Below are 26,069 nucleotides of genomic sequence, written 5' to 3'. Positions count from 1 at the left end.
TTCCAGCTTTTTTTGGTAGTTTAGTGGAGATCTGACTTGCATAGATTCCCCTGCCTGGGTTGGCTTTGAACCATAATCTTCAGATCTCAGCCTCCTTAGTAGTTAGGATTATAGGTCTGAGCCACTGGTGCCTGGCTCCAGTCCTTTTCAAAACTTGAACACTTAAATCTCACATGCAAAAATACTCTTGAGAGTTGCAAGAAAGACCACAAGGCTGTTCTGACAGGATCTTGTTTTAATTGTCTCTGACACATAGATCAAATAATGGTTCAAAATTAAGTCTGTCAGAGTTTAAAAGAAAATGGCTGAAAACAAGTTTGTGAATCCTTAATTTTAAGTAACCTTCTCCTTCTGGCAAGAAGAGGGGTGGGTAAAAGTCTTAAAAACTGTGTCTTCAAAACTCACATCCTTTATCTCAGTCTGTTATTCACTCATTTTGCAGTGACATAACTGAAAAATAAACACCGCCTTTGTGTCAGGTGGCTTTCTCCAAAGCAGTCAGTCACTTCCTCTGCACAGCAGTGAACGCTGGCATTTGGATGGGCTGGATTGGGTGCACAGGCTGAAACACTGGCTTCTTTCTCATTTCTGAGTGTGTCTTCACTGTGGGAAGGAGCTGATTCCTTTTGATGATCTGTAAGGCCAGTTGAGTATTACCTAGAAAAACAATTCACATTAAAAAAAAAAAACAACAACCAGCATGCAGCACTGCCAATTCACATTTTATAAAAAGCAAGACAGCAGGGGCTGGGGATATGGCCTAGTGGCAAGAGAGCTTGCCTCATGTACATGAGGCCCTGGGTTCAATTCCCCAGCACTACATATACAGAAAACGGCCAGAAGTGGCGCTGTGGCTCAAGTGGCAGAGTGCTAGCCTTGAGCAAAAGGAAGCCAGGGACAGTGCCCTGAGTCCAAGGCCCAGGACTAGCCAAAAAAAAAAAAAAAAAAAAAGCAAGACAGCAGGCTGTTAGAGTCTGGTAAGGAAAGTACAACTGATATAAAAAAAGTGGTGGTCTGTAGCCCTGGCAGTATACAGGAACCACAAAGAACCCCACGACAGACTAGAAATTCTTTTTTTTTTTTTTTTTTTTGCCAGTCCTGGGGCTTGGACTCAGGGCCCAGGACTGGCCAAAAAAACAAAACAAAACAAACAAACAAACAAAAAAACCTGTAAGACTAGGGGTTGGTTCATGGCTCAAGTGGTAGAGTGCCTGCTTGGCAAGCCTGAGGTCCTGAGTTCAAACCCCTGGACTTCCCAACCCCATAAAAGAGTGGATAACTGCTGTGTTTATACATCAATAAAACCAACTTTAAAAAAAACAAAAAACCTATAAGACTAGAAATTCTTTCTTTCTTTCTTTTTTTCCTTTTGGTGCTGGTCTGAGGCCTAAACTCCGGGGCTAAGTGCTGTCCCTGAGCTATTTGCTCAAGGCTAGTGCTCTGACACTTGAGTCAGCTCCACTTCTGGCCTTCTGCTGGTTAGTTGGGAGACAAGAGTCTCCTGCCTGGGTTGGCTTCGAATCAAGAACCTCAGATTGGGCTGGGAATATGGCCTAGTGGTAGAGTGCTTGCCTCACATGCATGAAGCCCTGGGTTTGATTCCTTAGCACCACATAAACAGAAAAAGCCAGAAGTGGCTCAAAAGGTAGAGTGCTAACCTTGAGCAAAAAGAAGCCAGGGACAGTGCTCAGGCCCTGAGTCCAAGCCCCAGGACTGGTTAAAAAAAAAAAAAGAAAAGAAAAAAAGAAAGAAAAGAACCTCAGATCTCAGCCTCCTGAATAGCTAAGATTACAGATGTTGTCAGCCATTGGTGCCTGGCTCTGGCAATAGACTTTTCTTTTTTCTTTTTTATTTTGCCAGTCCTGGGCCTTGGACTCAGGGCCTGAGTACTGTCCCTGGCTTCTTCCTGCTCAAGGCTAGCACTCTGCCACCTGAGCCACAGTGCCCCTTCTGGCCGTTTTCCATATACGTGGTGCTGGGGAATTGAACCGAGAGCTTCATGTGTAGGAGGCAAGCGCCATATTCCCAGCCCTGGCAATAGACTTTTAAAGTTCCTTAAGGATTCTCAGGTACAGCTCAGTAGGAGAAGTTGTTAAAGTATAGGCAGGCTGTGTGCCAGGAATAGAACCCAGACAGACCTTCATGCACACAAGTCAAGTGGTCTACCACTGAGCTGTAACAAGTAGCCCTTGCTGCATTTCATGTAGAAGAACCTGCTGAGTACATCTCCAAGGAAGGAGTATGTTTTGATTTTCGTGACCTAGGTAGGGTCTGATCACTCACCATTCTGCAGTTCCAGATAGACTGCCAGCAGGATGGCCTCAGGGGGAACCTCCTTAGGATGAATCATTGAAGCCGCCTTTGTTCAAAACACAAGACAGCCATGAACAACCAACAGTTTAAGACACAAACTCCCAAGGAATGTCAAACAGAAAAATCTATCAACTAGAGTTACTCAAGTTTATTTCCATAGGCTTCTTCGGGGGATCCCCTCTTGTCTTGAACTCAGGGCCTGAAAGCTGTTCCTTAGCTTTCTGCTCAAGGCTGGTGCTCTACCACTTGAGCCATAGCTACCTTTCTGACTTTTGGTAGTTAACTGGAGACAAGTCTCATGGACCTTCCTGCCTAGGCTGGTTTCCAACCAAGATCCTCAGATTTCAGCTTCCTGAGCAGTTAGGATTATAGGCTTGAGCCATGGGTGCCCAGTTAAGACAGGTTATAATATATAGCCTAGGCTGGCTTTGAACTCATGATCCTACCTCAGTCACCTGCTGAGATCACAAAGGAACACTACTAGGCCTAGTTTTATACAACACAACTTAATATAAACTAATTTACTGGTTTAGGCGACATGGTGGGTTTTTTGTTTTTTGGTGCTGGTCGGTTCTGGGGCTTGAACTCAGGACCTGAGAGCTGTCCTCAGCTTTTTGTGCAAGGCTAGCACTCTACCCCTTGAACCAATGCTCCACTTCCAGCTTTGTTGGTAGTGTAGTGGGGGTAACAGTTTCACAGGCTTTCTTGCCTGCATTAGCTTCAGATCATGATTCTCTGATCTCAGCTTCCTGAGTAACTAGGAATGAGCCACCAATGCCTGGCTAACATGAGAAAGAGCCATGGCACTAGGCAGCACTAAGAAAAGGAAACTTGGGCTGCTTTGGTCAGGGTACTACCATTAGATTCACTTCCTTAGGCTGCATCTGTAGCCTTTCCCCAACCTGAATATCAACTACATTTTCCAGCTAGTTTTAGTTGTTTGTTGTACCCAGTGTGCTTTGCTTCTTCCCTCAGTGGAACTGCAAGTATATTTTCACAAATACTAACTGACCAGGAGAGGGTGTGGATGTCCTGTGTGTAAATACCTTAGAACCACAAGGTCACACACAAGCTAGGTTGAAGAGTGGTGGGGGAGGGAGACACTGTGGGGGCAGGACAGGTAAACCACAGGGGAACTGGCATGGGAAGCTGACAGCATGAGGAGAAACCAGGGCTAGTGGGCGTCTCCCTCAGAGCCTGTTTCTTCAGCTCAGCGCAGGCATGCTCATGAGGTAGGCCGTTCCTCTCAGGTCATTGAGGGATAACAAGGCAGCCCAGAACATGATATTTTTATACCTGTAGGCTGAGCTTTAAATAGTAAGAACATTATTACAGCACTCTGCAGATATTAAAATATTTTCTCTTAAGTGGCTAGTAAGCAGGTTCCTTTTATTCTTCGTACTGACATATACGCAAGCCTTTTCTAAAATAAAATAATTCAAGGCATAATTTTGTGAAGCTTACATGGCACTTTGCTTATTGGCTTAGTGGGGGGGCAGGCACCCTTGGACACACCTACTGGAAGCCCTTGCCAACTTCTCACATCACGCTTCTTTTCTGCTAGGCAGGGTGGCCCCTCAACTAACAAAGGTCCAGCCACCAGATTAACCTAGAAACCAAGGGACCAAGACAAGCCCTCTCAGCCCCTGAACAAGGTCTGACCCCACTATGTCTCAGCTACGGAGGGCTGTTAAACACTTCCCAGAGTAACTCACTGTTGAACCCCTGCAAAACATGAACGCCTTTCCTTCAAGTCCATCACCAAACCTGCTGACTGGGATTAGAAATGCTGACCAGATACTACCAAGACTGAATATATGACCACACTGAATAAATGACCACAAATAGGTCATTTCCCATGGTTCAGCACCATCCCTTTTAGGCAATTATCAATTTCCCTGCATAGCTGACCAATTTCTGGAAGCTATCCTGTCTCCTGAGAGCAGGTTTAATTTCAATGTCAGTTTCTTTGGAAAGCACAAGTGAGCTCTCTCAATATGGACCATTTGCACAAACTTCCTATATTAGAAGTATTAAAATTCTATAGGAAGGAGCTGGAAATATGGCCTAGTGGCAAGAGTGCTTGCCTGGTATACATGAAGCCCTAGGTTCGATTCCCCAGCACCAAATATAAAGAAAACGGCCAGAAGTGGCGCTGTGGCTCAAGTGGCAGAGTGCTAACCTTGAGCAAAAAGAAGCCAGGGACAGTGCTCAGGCCCTGAGTTCAAGCCCCAGGACTGGCAAACAAACAAACAAACAAACAAAATAAAACAAAAATTCTTTAGGAAGCCTGTAAGAAGTAAGAAGTAGACATACAAGTCTACTTGTGTTCTGTCTCACTCCCATGGCTTGGCACACAGGGAGTGCTTGACAGGAGTGTGCTGCATGCATGGCCTTTGGAGGAACTGCCGTTCCCCACACTGTGGAGTTGGTGCTGATGCCAGGTGTCCTCTAGCACAGCCCCATTCATCTTTCCAAGGATGGGTGGTGCCTCTGCCTGGAGGCCTGCTGACACACTATTTCAGTGGTAAAATCCAGGGACAATTTTAGTTCTACATTACAAGCAGTCTCACTTATGTAGCTCAGGCTGGCCTGGGAACTTGCATTCCTCCTGCCTTGCACTCCTGAAAGTTTGGAGATTACAGGTATGCATCACTATACCTGGGGCAGCAGCTTTGTTTCTTCCCATCCAAGTACTAACCAGGCCCGACCCTGCTTATTAGCTTCCGAGATCAAATGAGATTGGCCACGTTCATGGTAGTATGGCTGTAGACAGCTTTGTTTTCTTTTATCTCTCCTTCTCCTGCCTCTGATTTATTTAGAGGGATATCTTCAATTCCTTTTGCTTTTGTGCTCAAGGCCAGCACTCCACCACTTGAGCCACAGTGCTACTTTCAGTCTTTTCTGAGTAGTTTATTGAGTCTCACAGACTTTCCTGCCTGGACTGGCTTTAAACCACAATCCTCAGATCTCAGCCTCCTAAGTAGGTAGGATCTTTTTTTTTTTTTTTTTCCAGGTATCGTCTTGCATTTTTGCCTGGGGCTGGTTTTGCTCAGCAATTCTCTACCTCTACAATTCAGCTACCTCCTGTAGCTGGAATTACAAAACATTTGATTTAAGTGGGATCTTATTTTTTATGCTGGTTGGCCTCAAATACCAATCCTTTTGATCTCTCCCTCACAAACAGCTGGGATTACAAAAGTGCCCCACCATTTTTTCTTCTTTGAGATGGGGTGGTTTTATTATGATGTTCAGGCTCATTTCAAACTCATGGCTCAAGTAATTCTCCTGCCTCAGCCTCCATATTATCTAGGACTTAGAGGTATATGCTAGCATACCTGGCTGTAACTATCTTTTATTTTTTTTGTGGAGGTACTAGGTCTTGAACTCAGGGCCTCACTTGTACTTGCCTGCTCGTGGCTGGTGCTCTACCATGCTGCCTGATCAGCTTTTGAGATAGGAGTCTTTTGGACTTTTCTGTCTGGGCTGACTTTGAACCCTGACACTCTGATCTCAGCCTCCTGAGTAGCTAGGATTACAGGTATAAGCCACTGGTGCCTGGTGAAACTATTAAAAAAAATAAAAGGGGTTCACCTCATCTAAAATGTAAAAGCTTAAAAGTAAACAATTAAAAAAAAAGGTGAGCTTACTGCTACCACTGGACACATTGGTATTCTTTCACAGGTCTCCCTAGAATTGTACACACTGGCTTACATCCACTCTTCCACTATGTCATGGCTAGCTCTTCACTTTAGTGCAGTTCACAGTGGTATAATGTTCAACTGTTAAGGATGCAACATAGTTTAAGTTAGCTCTTATTTACATGGCTGTCCATTTTTTGAAGTTTCAATTACTAAAACCGTAGGATGAAGCCAAATAGGCTTTACATAATGTGATGAAGGCTCACATCAGTAACTCTACTTACTTATGAGACTGAGATCTGAGGATCACGGTTTGAAGACAGCCCAGGAAGGAAAGATTTAATTTAAGACTCTTAGCTCAAATTATCACCAAAAAGCCTGAAGTGGAGCTGTGGTTCAAGTAGTAGAGCATTAGCTGTAAGCAAAATATCTAAGGGACAGTGCCCAGACTCTGAATTCAAGTTCTAGGAATGACACAAAACAAAAACAAAAACAAAAACCCCATAGGATGAGATCTGAGGATTGCAGTTCAAAGCCACAATGGACAGGAAAGTCCATGAGATGCTTATCTGCAATTAACTAGCAAAAGAAGCTAGAAGAGAAGCCATGGTTCAAGTTGCAGAGCCCAGGTCCTAATTTTAAGACCCAATATTGGCACAAAAAAAAAGAAAAAAAATCAGAAAATACTTATAATTACGTGTCCATGCTCATATATAATGCTGAACTGTAAGTATATATGTATATGTGTATATATATCTATGTACATATATATATACGTATATATGTCTCTCTCTCTCTCTCTCTCTCTCTCTCTCTCTCTCTCTCTCTCTCTCTCTATATATATATATATATATATATATATATATATATATATTGCCAGTCCTGGGGCTTGAACTCAGGGCCTGAGCACCGTGCCTGGCTTCCTTTTGTTCAAGGCTAGCACTCTACCACTTGAGCCACAGTGCCACTCCCAGCTTATTTTTTTTTTCCATTAAAGATAGGTTGTTCATTTATTCTAAATCTTATATTGATAGGTAATACCAGAAGATTTCAGCATAGCAGATAAAATACAGCAAATCCTATCCAGCACAGGTATTCCCGGCTTTTTCTGTTTATGTGTTGGTGAGGAACTGAACCTAGGGCTTCATGCATGTTAGGCAAGCACTCTACCACTAAGCCACATTCCCAGCCCTGTAAGAATATTTTTAAGCCTGGGAAAGTAATACTTTAATGTTTAACAAACTAGCCACAAGCTTCAAATAAATTAAGAAAAGCTATAACTTCAAATGATTTGTCTACTGCTTGTAAGAACAAGGCAGCTCAGAGCCTAGCCTCACCTGGTGCAGACACTTCCGGGCTTTGTCATACTCGCTCCTCAGGCAGTACGCACTGCCCAGGTTGAACAGCATCACAGTCCGGGCAGAGTTGACAGAACTGGGGTAGCACTGTGGGGCCCGTTTTCCAGCTGGAGAGAAAGGGTAGACACTGATGAAAAGGCTAGGTAAGAGCAACCCAGCCCACCACCCAAGCCACTCAGAATAAAGCCAGCACTCTGCCTCAGGCTCACAAATAAATGAAGGACACAAAAGATGTAGGGTCTAAGTCTTTGGGATGCAGGCCAGGCTACTTTAGTATTTACAAAACTTCTTACTTACAGGACTCCATTGCTTCATTGTCACCCTTGTCTGATCCTACAAATACATGAAAATAAATCTGAGGGATAGGACAACAGAGTGTATCTTCTAAAAGCCTAAGTTTCTTTATGAAATGGAAAACTAATGTAAGCATAATGTCATGATATCACCTTTCATGTAGTGGAGGTTGTAGTAAAAGATGTCAGAATGCTACCCATACCACCCCAAGCCTGAGCCCTAGACTTAAATAAAGTGAATACTACACAACTTCACTTCCTCTAAAACCTAAGTATAATTCAAAATTGGCTTGCTGAATATAGTATTTATTCCTGCCTAGATTGTGGAATTGGTTCAAAGAAATATTATAGTATCAGAACCAAACTGAAATGAATCTTCTGAAGTTAGGCATGGTGGCACATACCTGTAGTCCCAGTGACTCAGGCAGCTAAGGATTGCCTGAGCCCAGGAGTTTGAAGACAGCCTGCACAATATATTGAGACCCTATTTCTTACCAAAGAAACAGAAGAGAACAGAAAGAGAAGACAACAGAGAAAAGGAAAGGGAAGAGAAGATCTTCCTGACACTACCACCCTTCAAAAGTATGATATGATCATCAACTCCCAGGTTTACTTAGCATGCAATTACTTCGTTAAGTTCAGCAAAAATAAATAAATAAATAAAATAAAATAAAATAAAAATAAAGAAGAAAAGGCCACCTGAGACTTCCTGCCCTCCACACCATGCCCTTAGATTTCCTCACATCCTGATTATGACAGGAAGGAACTGGCAACAGTGACCAGTTCTGATCAAGTGTATCCTCATTAACCTTGGTCCTGCTCATTTGAAGAGATCCCTAAGGAGACATCAGTGACATTCTCTGGGTTCAAGTGAGTAATAGCATCAGATATTCTGTCGAGAGAGATGAGGGCTTCTGCAGCATATAAATGGCCCAAAAACCTAAAACAAAAAAGCAGATTCCACACTGAAAAAAGTAGGTCCTCACAAAATATCAAATGTGTAACAATACTGGATCTATTGTATTACTAGATACTAGTTATGTGTTTTATACAGCTCCTGTCCTTCAGTTGAAATCTAAATGTATATAGTTAAGATAGACCAATTAAAGGTTGCTCCACTCTTAAGACATGTTTGTCTTTTAGAAATATTTTGCAGAGGGGCTGGGAATGTGGCTTAGTGGCAGAGTGCTTCCTAGCCTGCATGAAGCCCTGAGTTCAATTCCTCAGTACCACATAAAGAGAAAAGGCTGGAAATGGCTCTGTGGCTCAAGGGACAGTGCCTAGACCCTGAGTTCAAGCCCTAGGACTAGACAAAAAAAACCCTCAGGGACACTGCCTAAGCCCTAAGTTCAAGCCCCATGACCAACAACATCATCAAGAACAACAACAAAAATGAGCTAGCTAGGCACCAGTGGCCATGCTATAGCTACTTGGGCCCTGAATTCAAGCCCAGCACAAAGAAAGGCAGGGAGGCGCTAGATGGAGAATGTAGCTCAGTGAAGAAATACATGCCTAACATGTTGAAGGGCCTGGATTCAAGCCCAATATTATAAGAAAAACTAGTTTGTGAGATCATGTAAAATTAATGTTGACTGATAAGTGTTGTTTCAAACTAGTGTTCCTCAAACATAACCCTTTTTTCCCCTCAGTCCTAAGGCTTGAAATCAGGGCCAGGGTACTGTCCCTGAGCTTCTTTTTGCTCAAGGCTAGCACTTTACCACTTGAGCCACAGAACCACTTCTACCTTTTAGTTTATGTTGTGCTGAAGAATTAAACCCAGGGCTTCATGTATGCTAGGCAATCACTCTACTGCTAAGCCACATTCCCAGCCTGTCCCTGAGCTCTTTTGCTCAAGGCTAGTGCCCTACTCTCTACACTTAGAGCTATAGTGCCACTTCTGGTTTTCTGGTGGTTAATTGGATTTTCCTGCCCAGGTTGGCTTGAACCTTGACCCTCAGATCTCAGCCTCCTGAGTAGCTATGACTATAGGTGTGAGCCACTGGAGCCCTCAGCTTCAATTGCTTTTAAGATAAAGTATTTGCAGATTTCTCAAGAGTATGACCTCACAATTCTACAAACAAAGACCACTAAAAAGCAAAGGCAAGTAGTTATATTTAACTCTTTAACTATAAGCCACACAATAAATGGAAAAAGTAACTGTCAATGCTAAGAGCATGGTAGAGTGTGCCTGTCTAGAAGCAAGGTCTCAAATTCAAACCAACTATCACCAAACAAACTCCTAAGGCAAAACAAAACAAAAACTCCTCTAAATGTTAAGTAGCTTTAGATTCAATTTTCAGAATCAGCATTATATAACAAATTTAAAGCATACTACTTTTCCCTTACAACAGAAAAGATGACAATACTGTTATTACTGCAGAAGTATCTGGACAGCCTAAACAAAACTGTCCTGCAGTCGTGACATGGTGCAGTGGCTTGGGAGAGCACAAAGGTCCTGTTTATTTAAACTGCGCTCTTTGAAGCAGATTATCATTCCTTTTTATGTGTGTGTGTGTGTGTGTGTGTGTGTGTGTGTTTTGCCAGTCCTGGGCCTTGGACTCAGGGCCTGAGCACTGTCCCTGGCTTTCTTTTTGCTCAAGGCTAGCACTCTGCCACTTGAGCCACAGCGCCCCTCCTGGCCGTTTTCTGTATATGTGGTGCTGGGGAATCGAACCTAGGGCTTCATGTATGGGAGGCAAGCTCTCTTGCTACTAGGCCATATCCCCAGCCCTTGTGTTTTTTTTTTCCTTTAGAATTCCGTTTATTTCATGTCCCAAAGACCTAACAGCAGAAACTAGAGTCCAAAGTTTGTGTTTCTTAGCAGTTAGCCCAGCAAATGCCATTCTCTAATCCTTAAGAGCCAACAGAGAGGGCTGGGAATATGGCTTAGTGGTAGAGTGCACACCTTCCATGCATGAAGCCCTGGGTTCGATTCCTTAGCACCACATGAACAGAAAAGGACAGAAGTGGAACTGTGGCTCAAGTGGTAGAGTGCTATCCTTGAGCAAAAAGGAAGCCAGGGACAGTGCTTAGGCCCTGAGTTCAAGCCCCAGGACTGGCAAAAAAAAACCCCAAAACCAACCAAAAACCAACAGAGAAAAAAATGGCTAAGACATGACTGGAAGTCTGTTTAAACTTACAAATACATATTCCACTGGATGAGTAAGGAGTAGTAGCAAACAGCCTTGAGAGAAGGAAGACCAGGAACACGAGGGACACAGGGCAAGTGACACTTACTTAAGAGATCCAGACAGCTTGGGCTGCTGAAGAAGTTTATCTGCATGGTTCAAAGCCATCAGGTTATCCCCCAAAGCCAGGGCCACGTAAGCACTGCAAGCAAGTATGGAGCACCTAGAATACAAGAGCAAGAAGGACCAGAGCCTCTGGTAAAACTTGATAATGGACCCATCTGCCAAACAGCAAGAAAAGTTCTAATTATATCCATGACAGACTGGACACTACAAAACAAAGGGGAAGCAGTCACACTAATGTTAAGAACTGGCCATGTACTATGCCTCATATCTGTAATCCCAGGTATTCAAGAGGTAGAGATTAAGAGGATAATGGTTCAAAGTCAGATCCAGCAAAAGTTAGTGAGACCAAGCTCCATCTCAACCAATAAGGCATGGCAGTGCACACCTGTGGTACAACCTACAAAAAGCTATTGGTAGGACTGTGGTTTGAGGCCAGCACCACTCTTCTAAAAGAAGTGAACAATAAACCAGGTGCTGGTGGCTCATGCCTATAATCTTAGCTACTCAGGAAGGAGGCAGCGATCTAAGGATCTTGGTTCAAAGGTAGCCCAAGTGGAAAAGTTCATGAAACTCTTATGTCCAATTAAACACTACCAAAAAGCCAGAAGTAGAACTGTGGCTCAAGTGGTAGTATGCTAGCTTTGAGCAAAAAAGCTCACGGACAGTACCCAAGAACAGTACTGCACCAAAAAAAAAAAAAAAAAAAAAAAAGCCTAAAGCAGTTTGGTTATTTGTGTAAATCATCTTTAGCTCCCATCCAATTCTCTATATACCCCCAAAATAACCAAATGTGGTTACTAATGATTTTTTTTTTTTTAACCTGACAGTACAGTGTTCTCTGAGGTCCCTGAGACCAAACCCAGGACTGTATTATGGATAAGCACCTTCAGCACTTTGTTTGCCCCTCCCCCCCTCCTCTCTCTCTTTCTGGTCTGTTGTGGGGCTTGAACTCTGGGCCTGGGAGCTGTCCCTGAGCTCTTCAGCTCAAGGCTAGCACAGCACCATTTCTGGTTTTCTGGTGGTTAATTGGAACTAAGAGTCTCATAGACTTTCCTGATGGCTTTGAACCTCAATTCTCAAATCTCTACCTCCTGAGTAGCTAGGATTACAAGTGTGAGCCACTGGTGCCTGGCTTCCCTTTGCTTTCTTGAGACAAGAGATTCCCTATGTGCCCAAGGAGTTCTCACTCTCAATCCTCCTGCCACAGCCTCCTGATTGCCAGAATTACACTCTGTAAAAAGCTAGAGTTTTTGGTAAGCAACAGTATCAAGAGTATATTAAAAAATTTAATTCACAGTTACAGTGAATATTCTATAAAATACCTGACACTGAATAAATGTAAAATTCAAGTTAGATAGGTTTTTTGCTAAGTTGAAGTGGAGACCTCCACTGTCTGGTTCCCTATTTAATGGGTAGCTCATTTAAAATAGATCTAGTGACAGACCTGACACTAATAGATCATTTGAATGTCAAACAACTGTTCCCCAGAGCTATCTCAAATAAACCCTTGTCAAATAGAAATGAGATCTGAATGGCCAGCCACAAATGAACCACAAATGGAGTTTGAGTTATGTTCACAATCATAATCTATATGTATACCATTAAAGTGCACACATGTAATTTTGGCCTATGGAAGAAGAGGAAACCCCCACAGCACCACTGTTTTCTAATGCTCTGAAGAGTGTATGACTTGAAATGGCCCTATTAGAGGTATCTGGCCTAATGGCCCTCTCCTGTATCACTCTGAATACAGCTGCTTGTCTTCCTCTTCTCTTGCCCACTGCAAGATGCCTAACTCCATCCCATCTGTGAGGTCCTTTGTTGCATGAGGTCCTGGTTCCAGGAACTAGGTCATGGTTGTCTGAGGAGAGGGGGGACATTATTCAGCTTCTTATTTATTTATTTATTTATTTTTTGGCCAGTCCTGGGACTTGGACTCAGGGCCTGAGCACTGTCCCTGGCTTCTTTTTGCTCAAGGCTAGCACTCTGCCACTTGAGTCACAGCGCCACTTCTGGCCATTTTCTATATATGTGGTGCTGGGGAATTGAACCCAGGGCCTCATGTATACGGGCAAGCACTCTTGCCACTAGGCCATATCCCCAGCCCTCAGCTTCTAAATAATGTTGTGGGAGAGACCCTGGCAGCTCTGCCTGTCCTAGCAGTTTGGGAAGCTGCTCTTTTCACTTCAGATCCCAATCTCCACTCTGGGACATCTGGGCTCTAGCTCCTGGAGTGGCATTCATTTCCATTAATCCAGGCCAAAAAAAATCCTAGTGATTGGCTGGGAATGTGGCTTAGTGGTAGAGTGCTTGCTTAGTATGCATGAAGCTCTGGGTTCAATTCCTCAGAAACCTAAACAGAAAAAGCTGGAAGTGGTGCTGTGGCTCAAGTGGTAGAGTGCTAGCCTTGAGCCAGAAGCAGCTCAGAGATAGTGTCCAGGCCCTGAGTTCAAGCCCCAACACCCCCACCCCCCGCAAAAAAAAAAAAAAAGCATAAAATCACAGAGATGCGGGCAGGGAATGTGGCTTAGCAGTAGAGTGCTTATCTAACATGCACAAAGCCCTAGGTTCAACTCCTCAGCACCACATAAACAGAAAAAGCCAGTAGAGGCACTGTGGCTCAAGTGGTAGTGTTAGCCTGGAGCAAAAGGAAGCCAATCAGGCCCTGAGTTCAAGCCCCAGGACTGGCAAAAAAAAAAAAAAATCACAGAGATGCAGTATTTTACACATGAGACCTTAATATCACCAATTCTTCATGTGACAGAGAGAGAAAGGAAGGCTCAGTTGTCAGTATTGGCAGACCAATGACAAATTATTATGATCATGATCAACCTAGTTATCAATTTCTCTAAATGTAATCTTAGCAGGTGTGAATATCAAAGTGAACACAACTGCTATATAAAGACCAGGTTACAAAGGGAAGGTTTTTTGCTTTTGTTTTGTGCTCGTTGTCGGGCTTGAATTCAGAGCCTGGGTTCTGTCCCTGAACTTTTTTGCTCAAAGCTAATGTGCTACCTCTTGAACCACAGCCCTACTTCTGGCTTTTTTAGTACTTAATTGAAGAATAAGAGTCTCATGGGCTTTCTTGACCAGGCTGGCTTTAAACCGTGATCCTCAGATCTCAGCTTTCTGAGTAGCTAGGATTACAGGTGTGAGCCACCAGTGCGGACGAGAGAAATCTTAACAGTTTAACATTATAAACAAAGAAAGAAAGAGCTGGGCACACCATGGGTCACACCCGTAATCCTAGCTACTCAGGAGGCTGAGATCTGAGGATCATGATTCAAAGCCAACCCAGGAATGAAACTGTGAGACTCTTACCTCCAATTAACCATCAGAAAACCAGAACTAGTGCTGTGGATCAAAGTGGTAGAGCAATAGCCTTGAGGTGAAGAGCTCAGGGACAGTGCCCAGGCCCCGAGTTTAAGGCCCTTGGCTGACAACAAAGAAAACCCCAAAGACTGGAGATGTGGTTCAAGTGAGAGTGCCAGCTGAGTGAAAAAGCTGACCAATAGTTTAATGAAGCACAGGTAAGAGCACAAACAAACAAAAAGAAACAAAGACAAGGGCTAGGGATATGGCCTAGTGGCAAGAGAGCTTGTCTTGTATACATGAGGCCCTGGGTTCGATTCCCCAGCACCACATATACAGAAAACGGCCAGAAGCGGCGCTGTGGCTCAAGTGGCGGAGTGCTAGCCTTGAGCGGGAAGAAGCCAGGGACAGTGCTCAGGCCCTGAGTCCAAGGCCCAGGACTGGCCAAAAAAAAAAGAAACAAAGACAAAATTGACCTTGATAGAAAGTAGCACCAGGTATACAACGTGAGTGAACAACGAAGGCCAGAAGACTGAGGAGGCTGTGAATTCCAAACACAGTGCAAGCATCTTTTTTAATATCGAGAATTCAATTCATAGTATTAACAGTAGAGGAGGTAAAAACTAATATACTCATTTCAATAGATGTAATATTTACTGTGCTTCAAATACTTACTTTAAGTTTTCTAACTCTTGTTTTCTTAATGGAGAAGAAGGGGGAGCTGGAATGAATTTGTCACCATCATGACTTTTGCTGCTGAAATAGACAGACTGATAATTATGAAAAGGAAACAAATTAAGTGTAAATTTACTTTGCTAATCCCCATCCCCATGCACTTATTTTGTACAAATCAAAACAATGAAAACACTTAATAATTAGGTATCACTAACATGTTACAGGTAAATGTATATTCTTTTCTCCAGCATGCAATAGTTTAACAAATTTCTAAATAAAAATATTTCTCCTATATAAAGGAAATCATTCCAATGTTATCATACATTTCTCATCTACAAATTAAATGAGAAATATAACTTCCTTGGTTGTGATTTACAACAGACAATTTTGGAAATTCCAGCTGAAAATTTTAGGAATCTATCTGAAAGAGAAGGTGCCTTAGTAAAGTCCTGAAAGGATTTTGCTGGGGAGATAGGGGTAATACTACCTGCAAGTTTCACTGCTTTCGCTGCTTTCTGTGGTCCCCCCTAGTTGACTGCTATTTTTAGACCCATTTTCCTGCTTTGGGTCTTGCTGTTCTTCAGGTAAGAGCAACAAGGCATTTCTCAGACAAATGGCTGCAAACTCCATACTGGCAACAGGAATGGCTGAAGACTGCCCATCACTTAGAAGAACAAAACGACATTAGCTAACCAGATGGCATAAATATAAAAAAGACTTTTCTATATTCAGAAATAACACCAATGAACTATCAACAAAAACTTTGTCCTTTGATAGGTGAAATTTTAACAAAAGAAGTCTAAATGCTAAACTAGAATGCTGAAGAAATTTAATCTTCAGAATTACACAGATGTAAAAGTGTAAATAATAGATTCCAAGTCTATACATTGGCATTACCTCTGGGAAGGACACCATGTATAGTGACAGACCTTCAAGTTTATTTGCAGTGTCCATATTAGTGCAACAAAGGAACTGAATAACATGGAAACTGTAATGAAGGTTAGGATTGGTACGGCAAGAACAGGAAAGAAAAGAAGAAAACAAATTTTCACATTTGAGACTCACTTTGGATAATATTATCTTGGCTTTAAAAGCTGCCTCATAGGGCTGGGGGTGTGGATTAGTGGACATCTACGCTTTGCATGTATGAGCCTCTGGGTTCCATCTCCAGAAAGAATTTTGCTGGGAAGACAGGGTAACAGTTCCTGCAAGTCTGAATGCTTTTACTTCCTCATTTTCCCCATCAAAGTACATTACAGGTTAAGTGAGACTCAGATGCCCTATGGCATGTACTACTGAAACAGTGAAAATCTTTTTGTTTTTGGTGATGAGGACTGAGCCAGGGCCCCACAAATATTAAGCACATATTTTATCAATGAATTACACCACTAAGCCTGGAAAAACCATTTCTCTCTCTCTCTCTATCTCTGTGCCAGTAAAGGAGCTTGAAGCCAGGGCAATGGTTTCTAGCTTGACCTTTTCTGCTCAAAGGTGGTATTCTACCACTTTAGCCATACCACAATGCCTAGCTTTTTGCTGGTTAATTGGAGATAAGAATCTCTTGGAGTTGTCTGCCTAGGCTGACTGTCAACTGCTATCCTCAGATCTCAACCTTCTGAGCAGCTAGGATTACAGTAAATCACTGATACCTGGCATTGGTCTTGAGCTCTTGATTCTCTTGCCACTGCCTCCAGAGTACTGAGATTACAACAAGTATGTATCATTATACTAGGCTCCAAACTGAGATTACATAAGGAAACAATTTTTTTCTATTTTAAGTACCAGTATTGGGGCTTGAATTCAGGACTTGGGTGCTATACCTGAGCTTCTTTTGCTCAAGGCTAGTGCTGCTCTATCACTTGAGTCACCACTCCACTTTGAGCATTTTTGTTTTTTTGTTTTTTTTTTGTGCTGGTTATGGGGGTTTGAACTCTGGGCTTGGGCACTGTCCTTGAACTTTTGTGCTCAAGGCTGGCACTCTTCTACTTGAGCCACAGCTCCACTTCAGACTTTTTCTGTAGTGTCCTTAGATCTCAGCCTCCGGAGTAGCTAGCTAGGATTGCAGGTGTGAGCCACCAGCCTAGCTTTGTTTTAGTAGTTTATTGAAGATAAGAATCTTATGGACTTTCCTGCCCAGGCTGGCAGGATCCTCAGATATATCAGCCTCAATAGTTAGGACTAGGGGCTGGAAATATGGCCTAGTGGCAAGAGTGCTTGCCTTGTATACATGAAGCCCTGGGTTCGATTCCTCAGCACCACATATATAGAAAAAGCCAGAAGTGGCACTGTGGCTCAAGTGGCTGAGTGCTAGCCTTGAGTAAAAAGAAGCCAGGAACATCACTCAGGCCCTGAGTTCAAGCCCCAGCACTGGGGGAAAAAAAAAAGACTATAGGGATGAGCCACCAGCACCTGGTTTATTTCCTTTTTTAAAAAATTAGCTGTTGTCTGTCTGTTCTGATTGTTTTTTTGTTGGTTGTGGGGCTTGACCTCTGGGTCTAGGCCCTGTCCCTGAGCTCTTTAGCTCAAGGCTAGCGCTCTACCATTTGAACCTAGGTTGTTTTCAAACTCACAATTTTCCTGCCTCATCTTATCAAGAGCTGAGATTAGATATGTTTCACCATGTCCAATAGATACTTTTTTTTGGTTGGTAATGGGGCTTGAACTCTGAGCCTGGGTGCTGCTCTCTCTGAGCTCTTCAGCTCACAGCTAGTGTTCTTCCACTTCCAGTTTTCTGGTGGTTAATTAGAAGTAAGTCTCAAGGAATTTCATCCCCAGGCTGGCTTTGAACTGCAATCATCAGATCTCAGCCTCCTGAGAAGCTAGGATTTCAGGCCTGAGCCACTGGTGCCCAGCCCCATTATATAATCTTACTTAAAAGTTCAATCAAAGATCTGTACATGAGACAGCTTCTACTTTGCTTTGGTTGCCTTATGTATTAACATTTTTTCCCTAATACTAAAGCAATCTTAAAATATTTTTGTTCCTAAGAACAATGAGAAAAATGGACTAATTGAGAAGAATCTATGGATTTTCAAGTCCTTTGTATAAAATGGTGTAGTAGCATTGGGGTAAAACACATAGTCCTACATACTTTAAGTCATCTCTACAGTTTTAAAATCCCTAATACAACATAAATGCTATGTGAAGAGTTGTTACATAATATTGTTTACAGATAACAACAACAAAGATATGTGCAGTACAAACACAATTTTTTTCTTGTTAATGTTTTCAGTCTGCATTAGTTGAATCCATGGATGGAGAACACATACAGAGGTTGCAGCATTTGTCTAGGAACAAATCCCCCATCCCTGGATGTAGAGGTTACTAGATATGAAAAAGAGACACCAAGATGCTCTCTTCTGGACTATCTGAATACCAGTATCTAATAGAATACAGGATTCTTAGGATATGAAAATATAGGGATCTGGGGGCTGGGAACATGGCCTAGTGGTAGAGTGCTTGCCTCCCATATGTGAAGCCCTGGGTTCAATTCCCCAGTACCACATATACAGAAAAAGCCGGAAGTGGTGCTGTGGCTCAAGTGGTAGAGTGCTAGCCTTGAGCAAAAAAGAAGCCAGGGACAGTGCTCAGGCCCAGAGTCTAAGCCCCAGGACTGGCACAAAACACCAAAACAAAACAAATAAACGAAAATATAGGGGGTCTATTTCTGAAATAGCAGTAAAACCTAGTTACCAAGTGGCCCTTCCTGTGAAAGATAATGTCTATACTTAAAGTACATCGTGTTAAGCAATATATATTTTCTCTTGGCAAAATACTTACTTATATACAGTATTCTGTATGGACTGTGATGCTAGAACAATTTTACGATGATAGCCTTGACCAACAATAGATTGTACAATTCCCTTTTTGCTTGGAAGACCTTTAGTTTCTTGTTCAGAACTCTACAAAATAAATTTAAAGGAATTTAAATTTAAGTGGTAAGAAAAGTAGTCCAGTATTTCTTAAAATTACTGTTCTTGTTATTATTTTAGGTAGGATCTTGCTAAAAAGCTCAGACTGACCTCATACTTGCTATTTAGTGCAGAATGACCTATAAATCACTTGCTTCTGAGGCTAGATCTTTTCCTTCATGAAGTAGCAACACAGCAACATTGTCAGCAACATATAAACTAACAAGCTCAATACAAAACATGGCCACAATGCTAGACTTCCAGAAAACTGAAATCTCCAAATTATAAGACCAGTGACATTCAAACTGAAAACAAAAATAAAAATGTATACATATATATGTACATATATCTAAATTCAAATAGAGACACAGATATCTATAGGTATACTGCCTACATATGGAAAAATTTAATTATTTTTCTCAGATGTGTTATTTCATTGAGAGTTTGGCAGCACCAATTTCCCTTATAAACTACCCTCCTCCATTTTTTCAGGGGGAGGGAAGAGGGATCAGTTGTAGGGCTTGATCTCCAGGGCCTTGAGCTAGCTCTGTCCTTTGAGCTAGCTCAAGCCTAGTGTTCTACCACTTTGGGCCACAGCACCACTTCCAGAATTCTAGTGGTTAATTGGAGATAAAAGTGGACTCACAGACTTTCCTGCCTAGGCTGGCTTTGAACTATGATCCTTAGATCTCAGCCTCCTGAGTAGCTAAAATAATAGGCTCCCAGCCCTCCTCCATTTTTAAGTCCCAATTAGTCATCCCACTGGACATTCAAATTGGAGTCTATCAATATGAACTGTCACATCTAAATTTTACACTGCAAAGGTCTTTTCTCTAAACAGAAAAGCATCTAAAGAAATTCTGATGTCTAGTAACTACACAAGACCCTCAAGGGTGTTTTCATATTCAGTGTGGACCCTTAGCAGTTGGCTTATCAGACCCACTGCCATCACCATTCCAATAAACAGGGCCTTCTCTCTGGCTTTAACCCGTGGGGCTGGGAATATGGCCTAGTGGTAAAGTGCTTGCCTCGTATACATGAAGCCCTGGGTTCAATTCCTCAGTACCGCATATATAGAAAAAGCCAGAAGTGGCACTGTGGCTCAAGTGGTAGAGTGCTAGCCTTGAGCAAAAAGAAGCCAGTGACAGTGCGCAGACCCCGAGTTTAAGCCCCAGGACTGGCAAAAAAAACCCCAAACCCTTGAATGCCCCAGTTACCAAAGGCCAGATTTCTAGCAAATGACTTTTTCTGGTGTGTGTGTGCTGGTCCTGAGACTTGAACTTCAAAGGTTGGGCACTGTCCCTGAGGGTTTCTTTTTTCCGTTTTTTTGCTCAAGCCCAGCAATAAAACCACAGCTCTACTTTTGAATCATGATCTTCAGATCTTAGCCTCCTGAGCATCTAGAATTATAGGCATGAGTAGCCACTAGCAATTGGCTACAAATTACTTTTTGAAACTAATTTCCCCTCCAACTATCTCAATGAGAAATGATGTCTTATACGTTCCTAAGAATTTTCTTTCTTTCTTTTTTTTTTGGTCAGTCCTGGGGCTTGAACTCAGGGCCTGAGCACTGTCCTTGGCTCCCTTTTTGCTCGAGGCTAGCACTCTGCCACACTTGAGCCACAGTACCACTTCGGTCCATTTCTATATATGTGGTGCTGGGGAATCGAACCCAGGGCTTCATGTATATGAAGCAAGCGCTCTTGCCCCTAGGCCATATTCCCAGCCCCCCAATAATTTTCTTCTACCCACATAACAAACATTAGGAAGGAAAAACAGGACTGGGAATATGGCCTAGTGCAAAAGTGCTTGCCTCATATACATGAAGCCCTGGGTTTGATTCCTCAGCACCACATACATAGAAAAAGCCGGAAGTGGCGCTGTGGCTCAAGTGGTAGAGTGCTAGCCTCAAGCAAAAACAAGCCAGGAACGGTGCTCAGGCCCTGAGTCCAAGCCCCAGAACAGGCAAAAACAAAACAAAACAAAAGGTCCACAGGCAGGAAGGAAAAACAGAGGTTCTAGTCAATCCCAAGCAGTACTTACCCCCTTATTGGCAGCAATACAGCATTCAGCCAGCCTGAGCCAAAGTCGGGGATTTGCGTGATAAACCTGAACAGCTTCAATCAAACACTCAAAGGCAGCGAGAGGCCGTCCAATGTGAAGAAGCTGAATCCCACAGTTATACAGCAACTCGTACCTCTTGTTGGTTAGTAATGTACACATTGGTCTTCCTGAGAATTTTTTGCCTAGTGATAAAAATTTGAGAACAAATCTTTAAAGTAAGTTAGGTTGAGAACATTTATTTTATGAGGTAAACACTACTATATTTAATACCAATAATGATTTGAAATGGTAATGGCTCTCACCAATGGTAGTCTTCACACACAGCCCCATTGATAGTCTCAGGAGGGCAAAGATCAGAGATGAGCCCCTCGCTCCTATGATACTTCCACCTTTCTAAGCCTTATTTATTTTTTCTCAGTTGTAGGGCCTGAACTCAGGGTCTGGGTACTGTACCTGAGCTCTTTTGCTCAAGGCTTGTGCTCTACCACTTTGAGCCATAGTGCCCCTTCTGGTTTTTTTTTTTGGGCCAGGGTCTTGGACTCAGGGCCTGAGCACTGTCCCTGGCTTCTTTTTGCTTAAGGCTAGCACTCTGCCACTTGAGCCACAGCGCCCCTTCTGGCCGTTTTCTGTATATGTGGTGCTGGGGAATTGAACCCAGGGCCTCATGTATACGAGGCAGGCACTCTTGCCACTAGGCCATATCCCCAGCCCCCCCTTCTGGTTTTTTGAGTGGTTATTTGGAGAAATAAGTCTCATGGGGACTTTTCTGCCCCAGCTGGCTTTGAAGCCACAGTTGTCAGATGTCAGCCTCCTGAGTAGGTAGTATTACAGGCGTGAGCCACTAGCGCCCAGCAAAACCTTACTTTTATTTTCAGTTTTGTTAATTGTGATTTAAAAATAAAAATCACATGCTACTACTTACTCAATAATTAAAAGTCCTCAATAAGGGGCTGGGGATATAGCCTAGTGGCAAGAGTGCTTGCCTTGTACACATGAGGCCCTGGGTTCGATTCCCCAGCACCACATATACAGAAAACAGCCAGAAGTGGCGCTGTGGCTCAAGTGGCAGAGTGCTAGCCTTGAGCAAAAAGAAGCCAGGGACAGTGCTCAGGCCCTGAGTCCAAGCCCCAGGACTGGCCAAAAAAAAAAAAAAGTCCTCAATATAATAAGATCCCTTGTAGCTTGGAATACATTCTCATCAATTAACCAAATTTTGTTTTAGGAAGTACAAAAGTAGCTAGGCACCAGTGACTTATACCTGTAATTGAGGATCAAAGTTCAAAACCACCCAGAAGGAAAGCACCCCCAAAAAGATGGAAGTAGAGCTGTGCCTCAAGTGGTAGATCTTCTATCTTTAAGCAGAAAACCCATCCATGCCCTGAATTCAAGTCTCAGGACTTGCGTTACTTGATTTTATGCATTTCAGATCAAGAATGCATATATGTAAATATAAACATCAAAGAATGAATTGCAGGAATTTGCATGAAGATGGTCAAATATTGCCAATGTTACTACTTGTAAAACTCAGTGAATAATTTGTAACAGAGCAAGCCTGGAACAGCCAAAAATGTAGTTTATAACATTATAATGTGGGATTACTGATTTTCAAATCCATGTAAAATTACACATTTTTTGGGGGGGGTGGGGTGGGAGAGGGATTGAACCCAGGACCCAGGAACTGTACTTTACCTTTTTCTCTTGAGGCTGATGTTCTACCACTTGGCCCAGACCTCCACTTATGGCTTTTGTTTTGGTGTCTAACTGGAAGTAAGTCATGGATTTTCCTGTCTGGGCTGGCTTTGAACTGTTTATATTCACATTGAAGCCTCCCAAGTAGTTACGATTACAAGCGTGAGCCACTGACACCCACCTAACTTAAATATTTTGATATCTGAAAGTTACTCCGAATATCTTGCTACTCAAAATAGTATCTACTAAAAATCACGACAGCTGAATTTGTTGGGCAGGATGAGTCTTTGCAGAGCCACATGGCATGTATTTGGACAGGATGCTTATTTCCACAAGTAGTAAGTGCAAAGTGTCCCCCTGTGTGGGGCTTACCTGGGTCAGTGCTACCTGCACTGAGCTGTGCACAGACATTGTCATTCTCTTGAAGAGCCTTCTTAAAATAGAATATCCCCAAATTATGCTTGCTCATGGCAAAATGAATGCAGCCAAGATTGTTCCAAAACATACATCTCAAGCATTCACCTGAGAAAAACACAAATAAATCAGTTGACAGCCAAGTTATGTTCTCAATAATCCCTTGAAGGCCAGCCCAGTGGCTCATGCCAGTAATCTTATCTACAGGAGGCTGAGATCTGAGGATCACGGTTCAAAGCCAGCCCAGGCAGGAAAGTCCATGAGACTCTTATCTCCAATTAGCTACCTAATAACTAGAAGTGGTGCAGTGGCTCAAAGAGCTCAGGAACCAGTGCCCAGAGTTGAAGCCCCCCCCCCCCTCCAAAAAAATTCTCAAGAAAGAATTAGGGGGGGCTGGGAATATGGCCTATTGGTAAAAGTGCTCGCCTCGTATACATGAAGCCCTGGGTTCAACTCCTCAGCACCACATATATAGAAAAAAGCAGGAAGTGGAGCTGTGGCTCAAGTGGTAGAGTGCTAGCCTTGAGCAAAAAGAATCCAGGGACAGTGCTTAAGCCCTGAGTCCCAAGCCCCAGGACTGGAATTTTAAAAAAAATTTTTTTCTGTCTGCAAAAGTTTCAAACCATGATCCCCAGATCTCAGTCTCCTGATGCTTGAACTCAGTGCCTGGGCATGGTCATAGTATTAACTATCCTGAGTAGCTAGGATAACAGGTGTGAGCCACCAAGCACTCAGCTTTTTTTTTGGTTTAAGACAGGGTCTCACAAGGTAACTTGGCTCACTAGTTCTGCCTCAGCCTAACTGCTTAGGTCATAAGCATGCTTACCACATCTCGTATCTTAAAAAAAAGGAAAAAACAAAACAAAACAAAACAAAAACACTCTTAGGACGTAAGGGGGCTGAAGGGCATTGGGCGCCAGTGGCTCACACCTGTAATCCTAGCTACTCATGAGACTGAGATCTAAGGATCTCCATTGAAAGGTAGCTTAGGCAGGAAAGTCCATGGCACTGTTACCTCCAATTAATCACAGAAAATGCCAGAAGTGGCACTGTGTCTCAAATGGTAGAGAGCTTAGCTTTGAGCAAAAAGGAGCTCAGGGACAGTACCCAAGTTCAGAGTTGGAGTTCTAGGACTGGCAAAAAAAAAAAAAAAAAAAAAAAAAAAGAGAGATCAGGAGGAGCTGGACACCAGTGGTTCAGGCCTGTAATCCCAGCTATTCATCAAGCTGAGATCTGAGAATTGTGGTTCAAAGCTAGCCTGGGCAAGAAAATCCATGAGACTCCAATAAACCACCAGAAAACAGTAAGTAGTGCTGTGGTTCAAAGCAGTAGAGCACTACCATTGAACAAAAGAGCTCAGAGACAGTGTCCAGATCCTGAGTTTAAGCCCCACAGCCGACCAAACCCGCCCCCCCCAACATACACATCTTTTACCTGTTTTCATAAATCCTGGATGTTCAGCAATGTTTGAACTATTTAATAATTTTACAGCTTTTCGGTAATTGCCCCTTAAGTATTCAAAGTTACTTTTTAGAAACAGGGAAGGTGCAGACTGCAAAAAAATATGAAAGTTAATTAAAATTTGCTTTTAGGTATTTAGTGTAACAAAACTGTAATTTCACTGTTCAATAGGTATGTTTTCAAGGGAATGAGTCAGTCAAGTTATAGCTAGGCATGTTTCTAGGATGGGGTCTAGGACTAGGCATAGTGCATATGCCAAGCATCTGGGCATGGGTGGATCATGCCTGTAATCCTAAGCCCTCTGGGGGCTGAGATTTGAGGATCAAAGTTTGAAGCCAGCCTGGGCAGAAAAGTCTGTGAGACTCTTATCTTCAATAAACTACTCAGAAAAGCCTAGAAGTGGTGCTGTGGCTCAAGTGGTAGAATGCTAACTTTGAACACAAAGAGGCTCAGGGACAGAGAGCCCAGGCCCTGAGTTCAAGCCCCAGGACTGGCCAAAAAAAAAAAAAAAAGCATGTACCAGGCTGGGAGTGAAGCTTAGTGGTCTTCGTGGTAGAGTGCTTTCCTAGCATGCATGAAGCCTTGGGTTCAATTCCTCAGTACCACTTAGACAAAGAAGGATGGAAGGGGCTCTGTGGCTCAAGTGGTAGAATACTAGCCTTGAGCACAGAGAGCCTTAGGGACAGAGCCCAGGCCCTGAGTTCAAGACCCAGGACTGGCCAAAGAAAAAAGAGTTTCACAGACTTTCCTACGTGGCCTGGCTTTGAAAAGGTGATCCTCAGATCTTGGCTTCCTGAGGACCTAGGATTACAGGGTGAGCCACCAGCACCAGGCTTAAAAAAATTATTTTTTTCAAAGAAAGAGTATCACTGTGCTGTGATGGTCCAACTTTAGCTTATCAAACTAGAGACATGGGCTACTAGGCCTGACTTAGTTGGAAATTAATTAGACAGTAACCATCTTAATGGTTATTAGAAAAGATTAATGATTGTCTGTACGTATTAGACAGAAAAGCACTTTTTGTTAGAACCCAAACAATTAATAAAATATTTTCCAGGGGCTGGGAATATGGCCTGGTGGCAAGAGTGCTTGCCTCATATACATGAAGCCCTGGGTTTGATACCCCAGTACCACATACATAGAAAACAGCCAGAAGTGGTGCTGTGGCTCAAGTGGCAGAGTGCTAGCCTTGAGCAAAAAGAAGCCAGAGACAGTGCTCAGGCCCTGAGTTCAAGTCCCAGGACTGGCAAAAAGAAAACAAAAACAAAATATTTTCCAAATAGGAAAGTGTCCTTGGGTGAATGGAAGAATATTCCAACAAAACTTTGTTTACAAGTGCTAATCTTGGGGCTGGGAATATGCCTTAGCAGTAGAGTGCTTGCCTAACATGCATGAAACCCTGGGTTCAATTCCTCAGCACCACATAAACAGAAAAAGCTGAAAGTGGCGCTGTGGCTCATCAGGTAGAGTGCTAACCTTGAGCAAAAGAAGGTGGGGATAGCACTCAGGCTCTGGGTCCCAAGCCCCAGGACTGGCAAAAACAAACAAACAAACAAACAACAAAAAAAGCCAAGTGCTGGGGCTGGGGATATAGCCTAGTGGCAAGAGTGCCTGCCTCGGATACACGAGGCCCTAGGTTCGATTCCCCAGCACCACATATACAGAAAACGGCCAGAAGCGGCGC

The 26,069-nt window shown here is 42.9% G+C and overlaps 1 protein-coding gene and 1 long non-coding RNA gene across 6 annotated transcripts in view; one reads left to right on the top strand and one right to left on the bottom strand.

Annotated features, from left to right (window-relative positions):
- Positions 1–215: 215 nt before the first annotated feature.
- Positions 216–26,069, bottom strand: part of Cnot10 (CCR4-NOT transcription complex subunit 10) — a 50,437-nt gene continuing 24,583 nt past the window's right edge. For 2 of the 5 annotated variants that reach the window (XM_048348621.1, XM_048348618.1), the window contains exons 8-19: positions 24,359–24,476; positions 22,883–23,032; positions 20,801–21,003; positions 18,627–18,748; positions 15,334–15,510; positions 14,847–14,927; positions 10,843–10,956; positions 8,415–8,545; positions 7,610–7,645; positions 7,292–7,419; positions 2,284–2,359; positions 216–657 (exon numbers count right to left, since the gene is read on the bottom strand). In XM_048348621.1, the coding sequence (XP_048204578.1) occupies positions 503–657; positions 2,284–2,359; positions 7,292–7,419; positions 7,610–7,645; positions 8,415–8,545; positions 10,843–10,956; positions 14,847–14,927; positions 15,334–15,510; positions 18,627–18,748; positions 20,801–21,003; positions 22,883–23,032; positions 24,359–24,476 (1,491 nt within the window). In that variant the 3' untranslated portion in view covers positions 216–502. The remainder of the gene's footprint in view (positions 658–2,283; positions 2,360–7,291; positions 7,420–7,609; positions 7,646–8,414; positions 8,546–10,842; positions 10,957–14,846; positions 14,928–15,333; positions 15,511–18,626; positions 18,749–20,800; positions 21,004–22,882; positions 23,033–24,358; positions 24,477–26,069) is intronic. The other 3 variants (XM_048348620.1, XM_048348622.1, XM_048348623.1) reach the window with 3 other exon arrangements.
- LOC125353146 lies at positions 8,470–10,093 on the top strand. Its single transcript, XR_007211277.1, has 3 exons — positions 8,470–8,605; positions 9,635–9,639; positions 9,711–10,093. It is a non-coding gene; the product is annotated as an uncharacterized LOC125353146 (long non-coding RNA).

The sequence above is a fragment of the Perognathus longimembris genome, chromosome 6, assembly GCF_023159225.1.
Source record: "Perognathus longimembris pacificus isolate PPM17 chromosome 6, ASM2315922v1, whole genome shotgun sequence".
NCBI lineage: Eukaryota > Metazoa > Chordata > Mammalia > Rodentia > Heteromyidae > Perognathus > Perognathus longimembris.
The sequence above is the reverse complement of the archived record's forward strand: the minus strand, read 5'-3'. Positions and strand labels throughout refer to the sequence as shown.